This window comes from Delphinapterus leucas, chromosome 16 (assembly GCF_059928025.1).
Source record: "Delphinapterus leucas isolate spDelLeu-1000000601 "Yukka" chromosome 16, BTC_Dleu_Yukka2, whole genome shotgun sequence".
Lineage (NCBI taxonomy): Eukaryota > Metazoa > Chordata > Mammalia > Artiodactyla > Monodontidae > Delphinapterus > Delphinapterus leucas.
The window spans coordinates 51,838,378-51,850,409 of NC_143144.1; the positions used below are offsets into that span (position 1 = coordinate 51,838,378).

At 38.9% G+C, this 12,032-nt stretch overlaps 1 protein-coding gene across 5 annotated transcripts in view; it reads left to right on the top strand.

Moving 5' to 3' along the window:
• The window catches only part of RPP30 (ribonuclease P/MRP subunit p30), a 43,492-nt gene that overhangs the window by 11,651 nt on the left and 19,809 nt on the right, over nucleotides 1-12,032 (top strand). For 4 of the 5 annotated variants that reach the window (XR_016388117.1, XR_002643956.2, XM_022569367.2 and 1 more), the window contains 4 exons: nucleotides 2,556-2,645; nucleotides 10,915-11,031; nucleotides 11,582-11,611; nucleotides 11,985-12,022. Coding sequence is in view for 3 of the 5 variants with exons in the window: in XM_022569367.2 (XP_022425075.1) it covers nucleotides 2,556-2,645; nucleotides 10,915-11,031; nucleotides 11,582-11,611; nucleotides 11,985-12,022 (275 nt within the window). In the remaining 2 variants the exon portion in view is untranslated. The remainder of the gene's footprint in view (nucleotides 1-2,555; nucleotides 2,646-10,914; nucleotides 11,032-11,581; nucleotides 11,612-11,984; nucleotides 12,023-12,032) is intronic. The other variant, XM_089897913.1, reaches the window with a different exon arrangement.

Below are 12,032 nucleotides of genomic sequence, written 5' to 3' on the forward strand. Positions count from 1 at the left end.
AATCAAAGATAAATGTATGTGTGTATATGTGCAGTTTGGGGAATACCTTCCTTAAATCCTCATAGGAATCCTTGGCCAAAGAAAAGGTTAAGAACAACTGATATGAATTCATATACAACCTGCCAAAACCACTATAATCAAATTCTCAACCACAAGTATATTTGGACGTAACTTAATATTTTTAATGATTTAGAAAGCATTTCATTATGGTGTGAACATTAGCTCTTATTTTATAGTTATCTAAATGTATCAGTTGAACATTTGGATTAATAGAAAGCTAAATAACAAAAGAATTCGGTTTGAAACATTTTAAGTCTGAGGTGTCAGAGGGAGCCAAGTGGAGCCATCCTTTGTAACTGAAAGTTTATTATAATGCATGTACTTAAACCAGCACAAGGGATATTTTTTAATTAGCTACTGTTACATAAAAGAGGGAAAAAAGGAGCAATACATAAATAAAAAAGTAACCTAATTTAGCTTTACTCTGGGGAAGAATGTTTAACAGGCTTTTAAGAAATGAATCAGCTTTTTGAAATGAAAAATAATTTGTGTTTGTAATAATGAATTGAAACAGTGCAAAGAGGTATGCACTGAAAAGTACACCTTCCTCCCACCCAAAACGCTCTCTCCCTTTTCTCCAGAGGCAACCACTGCTAGCAGTTCTTGTGTTTCTTTTCAGAAGTATTTTTACCTAGTCCTTCCTTCCTTTCTTCATTCTCCTCTTCCTCTCCTTCCTTCCTAATACCAGGTTTTTTCACCTGGCAGTATATCTCGGAGATGGTTCCATAATATCCACTAGAGAGGTACCTCATTCCGTTTAAGGAGTCAGCATATTCTCTTGCATAAAGGGGCCATAATTTTTTTAAGTAAAATTGAGGGATGTTTAGTTGTGTCTAGACTTTTGTAATTGGTGTTGCAGCGACCGTCCTTTCACCAATATCCTCAAGCATTTGTAAGGTATATGGCTATAGAATGCATTTCTAGTCTCTATAGGATACATTCCTATACTTATAGGAATTTGCTGATGTGTGCTTATAAAATTTTGATACCTATTGCTGAAATGCTTTTCAAGACCCTGTACTGATTTAAAGACCCTGTGAGTCCCTGTTTATTTACTTTTGTGTCACCTGTATATTGCTAAACTTTTTGATCTTTGCTAATCTGGTAGTTTAAAAATGGCAAACAGAAGCTGAGCGTGTTTTATGTTTTATCTGCTATTCAGACCTTTACTTCATCCATTCTTATCAAATTTTCAATGACTCTTTTATGAGTTGGACAGCTGTAGCAGTTGGGATGGGGCAGATTCTTTATGAGCCAAGTGTTTCTGCCAAACCAGCCTTACTTCCCAGGCTTACTAAGTTACTACGACTGTCTTAAAGCCAGGCAGCCCCTGATCACTACCTGCTTCCTGGAGCCCTGGGGTGGGGGTAGGAACGACTGAAGTGGGGATTCTGAAGAGAAAGGATAAGATGTGACATTCCTGTCACTGCTGAAGGTCGAGCTGACCCTATGGGGCATTGTCACCCCCTCTTGACCCCTTCCTCTTGGTCCGTGCCACGGATGTTAGTTTGCCAGCACAGCCACCCTGGCAACTTGGATTTGTTTGTCAAGCCTGATTACACCAGCATTGATAGTAAGGCTTATTTTTGTCATGGTACAAAACAGCCAATTCCTTGTATTGCTGTAAATCAGATAATGGCAAAATGAGAGCCGGGTATGCAGCTGCTAGCCCTGTCTTTTGGCCTGCACTGTTATGCTAGTAACCTTTCCCTGGCTTTATGTTCCTTCCCTGATTTTCCTTTTATGCTCATTTCCTTATCTATTTATTTTATCTTGCATGTCTTTTTTTATAAGCGGCTTCAAATCTCTTTTGGAAGTAAATGCAGAGTATCAACAAATAATAGCAAAAATGAGGACAAAGGAAAGGGAAATTAAAAGTTGAAAAAAATGCATTCAGTGTCATTTGATTTATAACAGCTCTGCTTTGACCATTTATGGAGATGCTCTGTTTCTATTAGCATTTGAACAAAATGCCATTAGTAGTGCCATATATTTCTTTGGCCAGTCAATAGACTGATAGGAGCCACAGGCGTGGGCCAATTACTGGCACAAAAATAAATAATTTCTGGAGTAAGTGGACCATGCATACATTCCTTTTGGCTTATTTATTTATTTTTTCTTGGATTTCAGAGCAGTTAGTTTCTTTTTTCTAGAACAATCTGAAGTAACCTTCCAGAAACTCAGCCTCTCTTAGCAGCCCCTCCTTATGTAGCTGACCATGAATTAGAGGGTCTCTAGACCCTATCTGTTGAGATGGTCTATAGACATATCACTCTGCTTCAGCTAGATTACAGCTAAACCATTCAAACCAAATGTGAAGGAATGGCTAAGCATTGACTTTGTAAAGGGACAAATGTATTTGAACACAGAACCGTGTAATGCCTATGGAGTGAGCCATATCTATTTACATTTCTTTGTATCACGTTTGACCCTACCCCATTCTTAACATGTGCCAATTTTCCTTTTGGATTTACCTGTTTTTTTCTTCTTGACAGGTTGCTTGTACACATTTAGATGTGGATTTAGTCTGCGTAACTGTAACAGAGAAGCTACCATTTTACTTCAAAAGACCCCCTATTAATGTGGTAAGTGGCACAGTTTCCATTCTATATGTGAATCTCTACATGTGCATTAACACACTGGAAAAGGGGCAGAAGAAACTGCTGTTCTTAGAGGGGAAAAAACAAAGGCTAGTAATAAATAGGCAATTTAAAAAGAGGATTTTTTTTTTCTAAGCTGACTAAACGTAGAAAAGAAAGCTTAAAATAAAAAATATCCAGTGAATTACCAAGATGTGTTTGAAAGGCCTTAGAAGCTCAAATTTGTGAAGGAAATTTCCTAAGAGGATAGCTAATAATGATGGACACTTACAGTCTGAATGTTGAACATTAAGGAGACAGAGCAGCCAAGAAAGGCGTAGGACAAAATAGAGAGAGGGTTGCCAAGGCACCAGCAAACGGGAAGGTGGGGTGGCAGGGACTGGAGGGGGCAGGGCCTGGAAAGCACGGTAGGCGTGGTCTCTGCAAAATTAAAATTGGCATTGAAATGTGCTGGCTCACACAAAAGCCCAAGGTTACCTTTATGATAACCGAAGAGGGGGACCAGGCATTCAACAGATCTTGTGCTCCTTCCTCTGCTATAGAATTTTTCTCGTAATTTCTCTTGTTTTCCTCTACTCCTTATCTTCCACCTGTCACACCTTTTTATGTCTTACTCCATCATAAAAGTGATATTGATTCACAATGGGAGCTGTAAGGTTGGCAGAGCTGTCAACTATTTGCATTGACAACCAGATCCTGGGAGGAGTTAGGATGCTTTTGAATAGAGGCTTCCAAAGCTCTCTCCCATTCTCAAGAAGTGCTGTTGAAGGAGAAAAAAGGTTTGACAGACAATCTAGATTACATCCCCAATTCTGTCAGAATTGGAAAATTAAAAATTTATGGATTTTCAGGATAGATAACTCCCCTATTCTTTTGTCTCTGTAGAATCACAAGTTCTTCAATTTTTGTTTTCCCTCTCCACTGCTAAGGAATTAGCTTGATGCTGAGAGTAGGGAGATACTGTGAGAGGAGAAAATGATCTGTATGGTATGGAAAAATTGAATGCAGTGTGGAAAAATTTAAGATGGCTTGTGTTCTACCCCTAAGTGTGTGCTACTAAAGCTGTACTTGAAAAGTATTCAGAATTTTAAAGTTATATATTTAAAGGGCAAACTATAAAACAGCTCTTTTCTGATCAATAATGAGAGTACTACTGAACATATAACAATATTGGTTAAGCTCAAATCATTGTTTCCCCACATTCTTGCCAGTACTTAAATAAGTAAACACTAAAAAAAAAAGACCCTTAATCATCACATTTTAGAATTGGAGATACATGTTGTTAAAAGTGGTAAAATGAAGAAGGAGAAGCTGTTCAGCTCTCCAGACACAGGGGTGGGACAGACCTGGTTGACTCCCCATCAGATGAGGTCTCCAATGTGCCCCAGCTACCATGATAAAAGGCTCAAACTAACACAGTTCCCAAGGTTATGACAGTCTTACTGGCCTCACATGCTGTTGCTCCCCAGAGCTAGTAGTGTCTGTCTCTAGAAGGTTGCCAAAGCTTTTTGCCAGCTTCACACTGCCAATCCATTTTCCATGTAGATGGCACCCTCCTTAAGTTGCTCTTAAACTTACAACTTTTTTGCTTTTCTCTTCACCTTAATGAACTAGGAAGGCCATTTTCTAGATGGCTTTGCCTGAGTAAACCCACATACGATACTGTGTCCTTGGCTGGGAGGAGATAGTGCATGTGATGCTAAGGCCAAGTCCATGGAATAGACAGCAGTGCACAGCACATAATTCCTCATGTCCCACAACAGTGATAAGCTGCCCAGTGGCTGTTTTGGCTTCGTCCTTTGATTGGTTTCTTAGGAATGTGCCCTGCTGTCCAACCCAGATTGTGAGCTTCTAGACAGCACCAGCTGTGTCATGGTCCTTTTTTCATTACTCAAATACCTTGCTTATAAGAGGTCTTCCCTAAAATCTGTCAGTTGAACGAGTATATGTCTAATTTTGCATGTCTGGGTACAGCTTGGGGAACACAGCCAAATCCTGTGAACCGTTAGTCCTTAGCTGGTTGTCAGGGCTTGGCAGGCAGCATTCACTGTGAGGGGGGGTGGGGCATTGGGGCGGCGTGAGGAGGAGATGCACTGGAGGCGGCAGCACTAGGACAGCGCACCTTTTGATTCCATCTGTAAGTTCCTGAAGGTGCTATTTTTTGATGGATATTTTTGGCTTCATTCCCACATTTTTCAATTTAAGAATTCTGAAAAGTAAAAATTTGACAAGTGAGAGGTATAGGCAGTACTTAACACAGTGTCTGCTTTTTTAAAAATCTGGTATGAACATTTTACATATGTTGTTTAATAAAAACTAGATGATGGAGTAGAGGGAAGGCTGTGCAGTATTATTTTTAGCCCTCGTCTAGTGTAGAAGTAGGCTGCGGTGTGAATTGGTCAGGAAGCAGAAGAGTCCCTATTAATTCATTCACCTCTTTTTTATTTAAGAGAAACTGGAATTAAAAGTTAAATTAATTAAAATTAAATTAAAAGCTAGAAGCATACAATAAAAAGTGTCTACCTTATTGTTCAGGGTAAATAATAGTAGTTGTATAGGTATCTTAATTTGGATGGCATGGTGAGAAATAGGAGCATTAAAGTATTTAATTCATTAGCCTTTAACCTAGAGGCCATAAGCCATGTGCGAATTATCAGCTCAGAAGGTTGGGATTGTAGGTCAAAGGGTATAGATTTTCACTTAAAAAAAGAACAAGTTCTGAGGCTCTAATGTACAGCGTGGGTGACTGTAGTTAATAGTCCAGTATTGTAACTCAAAAATAGTTGAGAGAGTATCCTAGGCACTCTCACCACAATCACCACACACACAAAAAAACAAACAAAAAAACAAAAAAAATGGTTAACTATGTCAGGTGGTGGATGTGTTAATTATCTTGATCCCAGTAATCATTCTACAGTGTAGAGTATATGTATATCAAATCATCACGTTGTAGACTTTAAATATATGCATTCTATTTGTCAATGATCCCTCAACAAAGTTATAAAAAAAAAAAAGAAGGTTGGGATTATAAAGGAGGGCCCAGGAGCTAAAACATACCAAAGCACTCCTTATGTATAACTTTCAGCTCTCAATCCTTTTGTTATTTTCACCACATGCTTAGGGCACCATAATTTCAATTATGTTAATTCCCTCTAAAATCTCCTGCAAACCTCCTCTGGAGTCTTAAGTAAGTTGTATGGGAATCATTTTATCATGTAATAGTTGGGTTTCAAAAAAGTTGAATTCAACTCCTCTTCTTGAATAGCCAGATGGCTTCTAATTATTTAGCATTTTAAGGCTTAAGCACTTTCACACCTGCTCTAGCCCAGCAGCTTTAGGGTGGGGTAGATGTGAATTACCTCTGTGATGCAGGTGATGGAATTGAGACTCAGGTAGTTTGTGGCTCACAACAGGTACATGTCTCTCTCAAAGGTTGACTTGGGATTTGTACTTAAGCTTTGATTCTAAATCTGCTGTCATTTCCCACTGGGAAATGCTATTTAAAATTACTTTACAGCAGAGCTCTTTGTTACGCACAGAATAATTTCATATTTTAAAACATGATCTTTATGAATTCAGGCTTTGAGAAGAATTTTTTTAAGCAGCACGTATCTTCACCTTTGATTTTTTTTTTACAGTGTTAGTGCCATTCAACAATAACTTCAAGTTTATTGAGCCATTTCCAGTGATTGTATGTTTTATGCTCTCTTTCCGATGTTTTCCCCTCAGCATTTCCTTTAACCCTAATCCATTTCTGTCTTCATGGTCCAGTTAGTCCCCACTGAGAGAAATCCAGTAAATAGTATCTGAAGCAGTGAGGTTGTTCCAGGAATCTTGCCATATATCCTTGAGTTGGGTGTGAGTGCTCTATAAACTTTATTTTTCATCACACATATTGTGAACCTAACTATGTTAAGTACTTTATTGATCCAGTACTTGGAGCAGTGCCAGCAAACCTGTCAGTATCAAAAAAAATGTGTGGCCAAGAAAAAAAAAAAACATCAGAAACAAAGTGAAAAGGACTAATGACAGACTGGTAGAAATAGTTTCACTTATATCATAGACAGGTGACTAATCTCTGTAATATATAAAGAGCTCCTAGAAATTGATAAGGTTAAAAAAAAAAGAGAGAGATGATCAATCTAAAAAAATGGATTAAGAATATGGAAAAGACATTTCACAGGAAAGGAAATACAAATGGCCTTTTAACAAATGAAAAGATGCTTAAATTCATCATGCTAAGAGAAATGCACGTTAAAATCACCTATCTGATTGGCACAAACCCAGAAGTTTGATGATACACTTTTGTGAGGCTGTGGGAAAGCAGGCATTCTCATACTTTGACGGTAGCAGTGTAATTGGAACAGTCCTTACGGGGCAGTGGGTAATTTGGCAACAACTATCAAAATTATAAATGCTTTACCCTCTGACCTAGTGTATTAGTTTCCTGGGGCTACCATAACAAAGTACCACAAATGGGGCGGCTTAAACTAACAGAAGTGTATTGGCTCACTGTTCTGGAGACTGGGCGTCTGAAATCAGGACATTATTGGGGTTATGGTCCCTCTGAAACCTTAGGGGAGTCCTTCTTTGTCTCTTCCTAGCTTTTGATGGTTTGCTGGCAATCTTTGCTGGTCCTTGGCTTGCAACTGCATAACTCCGATCTCTACCTCTGTCTTTACAACATGTTCTTTCTCCCTGTCTGTCTTCACATGGCCATCATCTTATAAGTACAGCAGTCCTACTGGATTAGGGGTCCGCCCTATCCCAGTGTGGCCTCATCTTAACTAATTACATCTACAATGACGCTATTGCCAATTAATGTTACATCCTAAGGTACTGAGGATTAGGACCCCAACATAACCTTTTATGGGGGGAAACAATTGAACCCATAATATCCAGCAATCCCCCAAAACACTAAAAAATTAGTGTTTATGCTGTAGATTGACTGGAACGACCCAAAATCTATCAGTAGAGGCTTGGGTGAATGCCATACCTCTGCAGTGGAGCACTCTGCAGCTGTAAAGCAGTGCTGCAGTTAGGAGCTGACGTGGAAAACCCTTCAAGTCAGAACCAGAATGTAGTAGGCTACCTTTGGGGTAAGAGAGAGGAAAAATAATAATATATATTCATATTTGCTTGTATCTGTATGAAGAAATGCTAGAAAAAGACACAAGAAGTTAGTGAAAGTGATTATGGGAGGTGTGGGTGGGGCAAGTGGGAGCAGAGATACAGTGAAGGCTTTTTTGCTTTCTTATGTTACTTGATTTGTGAATCATATGAACAAGTTACCTGTCTCAAAGAATGAAACCAGGAATGACACCAACAGTATCATCCTTTCAAATTCAATAAAGAACTAATTTTTATGAAATTAACAGGGAATCTGTGTATTGTCCCAGTAATCAACCCCCTATTTCCTTTCTCTCTTCTTTCTCTTAAGCTTTGCTTAGTTCTTGGAATTTTACCACCACCATCTCTTTTCAAATATCACACACCTGTTCTTGGTTTGTAGCATCGTTATGACTGTTATTTCTCATTAGTAAAGAAATCATCTGCCTATTCCAGAACCTTTGGTCAGAGATGCAGACAAAAGCCAATCAGGCAGGCACTGGCATTCTTTATGAAAAGGCTGTTAGGAACAATCAGGTGATGAGCTTAAGGCAATTTACATTAAAATGGGCTTAGAAGCAGGAGCTCAGGTAATGAGTCTGTATTTCATCTGTCTAAAAATTTTAAATAAGGTGTTATGAAAGAAATGTTCACAGCCTTCAGTAGCACATTATCTTCAGTTTCTCTGAGAGTTTTCAGCTTGAAAGTGAATTTGATTAATGTACTAAGATCAGAATCAACTTTTTTCTTAAAAAATAATTAAGTGGATAATTATGTCCATCTAACCCTCTCCAACCCCCAAAAAAGGAGTTGTATTTTGATCTGGTCCCCAAGGAGGGGGCAGCAAATTTTCCAGAATTCTTTGGGACCTGGTCACCTAGTTCTGTGTGTCATCCACGTCTTTTATGTCCCCTCTTCTCCATCCTACCGACTTGTGTTTTAGTTCAGCAACTAGAGGGATGAGGAAAAGAAATACCTGTAAGTAAGCCTCTTTGGCTAATTAGTAGTTTTGGTAAGAGAAATAGCCAGGGGGATAGTTGAGACTACGTTTAAAGGACATATTTTGGTTTATCTGTGAATTTCAGTTTGCCAAGTTAACCCTGGTTTCTTTTGTGATGGCTAATCCATAGTGAACAGCATTATCACATGACCTCTTTTCCATAAGCTACTATTTATTCACTCAGAATATAAATATATTAAATGCTTTTTGTATAAAAGACAGTTCTGTGTTACAAAGAAGTATCATGATACCAGCTCTCAAGTGTACAAGTCAGGCAGGGAGAATGAGATATATATTTATGGCACAAAGAGTATCATAACAGACATCATTCCCAGATATAATTAACACAAGCCAAAGAATTGGAGGCAGGAAAAAGTTGTCTGAAAAGGGGAGAGGGGGAGGTTGCAGTGTGGAAAATAGCATGTAAATGCTAATTAAACTAATATCATATATATAGGGCAATCTAAAATAAATTCTGGGCACCTCAAGGCAGGCAGAAAAGTTAAGGAAAGGGAAGATTGGGGGGTGGGGCAGAAGAAAAGAAGTCTTTGTTCAGGAAGGGCAAGTGGAAGGAATCTGCCAGTACATGTGAATTAAATCAAGGTGGACTGCCAGATCTGAAGAAGACAGGTTTTTCCAGTCCTTGTAACACGCAGGAGTAGACCTCCAGCAGTCACAGCTGGACCAGTCCCAACTCATCCTCTGGGTAATAAATAGAAAATCGTTTGCCAGGCAGAGACTTGGACCATAGTGCCTGGTCTTTGCCTGCTTTTCCTCCTTTGCTCCTTTGAAAGACCACTGAAACCAAGCGACTTTGCCGTCCTGACTCTGATTATCCCCTCCATGCTAAAATCCTTAGATGCTTCGTGTGGCTATTAAGATTAATTCTGTCTCCGTTTGGCAGTTCCCATCCTCTTCAGCCCCCACTCCCACCACAGGGCTCTCCTCATTCTCTCCTCTCCAGCCTTTGACCTTCTCTACATGCTACATGCTTCCTCCAACCCTAGAGCTTCTTCACATACTGCCCCCTCCCTCTGCAAATGCTCCTCTCTCTGCTAGTTAATCAAGTCCTTCCTCACCCACTCCCAGACTTCTTGATGGCACTTAGCACAGTGGAAGTTTTGTATTTTTGTGTAATTATTTGATGGTCTCCTGCATTAAACTGGAAGCTCTTACAACAGAGGAACCATGTCAGCTTTTGCTCACCCATTCCCACGCACAGCTGGCTTAAAAACCTATCTGTTGTGAATGGATGAAGATTTGAATCACTCATCAGGGAAGCTGCATAGTGTAGTAGATCCCATTGCCACTTCTTCCAGGCTGTTTTCTTACCTGTGGATGCCTGCCTATTAAGAACATCTTAAATAAGAAAGAAGTTTCTTTTTCTCATGTAAAACGCCAAGCTAGTATGGTAAGCTTGGCAGAATTGTCAAGGGCCCAGGTTGCTTTCATCTTTTTTGCCAGGCATCCATGAGCCCCGTTTAAGATCAGGGGCTCTGTTAGTAAAGAAAAAGGGGAGAAGAGAAGAGATAGTGGGGCAGTTAGCTGTCTCTGCCACAGTGCCTTCTAAAGGTATTGTAGGGGTTAAATAAATACATAAGACTCTTAGCACAGTGCCTAGCACATGGCACTCAACTGTGGCCCGTTAGTTTCTTCCTTCAACATATGCATAATAAATGACTTACCCGAGAGGCGTTCCACTCCTGTTCTTTGGATGTTTTTCAGCTCATTTCTTTGTCTCTTCATTCTTGGGTCAAATTACTTGGTTTACTATGTTTGCAAACAGTTTATCCTGCGTGTAGGGAACACATCTCCGGTTTCCTTTTGATAATTCATGGAGTAGTAGCCCTTCTGCCACCCCACTGGGACGTTGCTCTCCTCAGCCTCTTGATGATTCCTGTTTATATAAAGTCAGCTTCCCCACAGCTAAGATAAACTCTGTTGAGACAGAGCCACAGATCTGTTTTCTTCTCCTGTAGATGGTGCCATTCGGGCACAAATCCGCCTTTATTCAAGGCTGTACCTGGACATGCAGGAGGTGGGCAGTGCGGGGGAGGGGTGTGAGGTGAGGGGGAAGTTCAGTGAAAATAAAGTAAGACAGTGTGTGTTTAGCTTTAACAGTTATTTTCTTCATTTCCTGTGAAGGCAATTGACCGAGGTGTGGGCTTTGAACTTGTCTATAGCCCCGCTATCAAAGACTCCACAATGAGAAGGTACACAATTTCCAACGCCCTCAATTTGATGCAGGTCTGCAAAGGAAAGGTATGGCTCCATAATTTTAGGATATTTTTCAAACCTAGCAGTTTATTATTATTAATATACTGGGGTTATCAAGCTGACCCCATATCCTTAAAGCAGAAAGTTCTCAATGCACAGCAACAAATTCTCCCATTTCAATGAGCTCTGCAAGTTTTAAGAGAAAGAAAACTATCCTAAGGAAGAATAATATGAGGGGGGGAAAGTTATATTGAAAGTTTTTACCTTTCAGTAAAGAATTGGCCGTTTACCTACTGTGAAAGAATCATCTAGATACAGTTGGCATCATTGAGTTGAATTAAGGTTATATGACCTTTTCAACTAGTTTTTTAAACTAATGCATCTTTTCTAAGAACTGTTGGGAAGGCTTCTTGTTCTGTTTCTTATTTTAGGCTGCCTTTAGTTTGACATGAGGTCTTTCATCCTTTCACTTTATTTACCTTAACTTTAGAAGTTGGTATTTATGTTAAAACTTGATTACTGGTTATTTGTATTATAAGACTTCAATTTTTTGACATTTATCTAAGATTAATATTGATTACTTTCTATTTCGTAGAATGTAATTATATCTAGTGCTGCTGAAAGGGTAAGTCTGGCATTAAGTACTTTATTTTTTCCCTTTTCAAGTTAAATTAGTCATGTAATAAAGGTTTATTGCATGTTTTCGTTTTTAATTGCATTTGCTCATTGTAATTGGTGAAGAGTAAAATTTATCTCCATTCCTTTGGGGCTTCAAATTTTGTTTATATAAATAGTTTTTCCTTTAAATGGTTGCAAAATGCTTTTCAGGGATCTTTTATATTTTCAAAAATGTAAGTAACCCGTCAAAATTATAAGGACTTAAATTTATGCAGTTGACTTCCTTGTTTTTAGATACTTAAGCATCCTACTGCAGATGAAGTCACTGAAATGTTACGAATAACTTCTTTCATATCTATTTTTTGTTCATTTTATTTTAGCCTTTAGAAATAAGAGGCCCATACGATGTGGCAAACTTGTATCCTTTT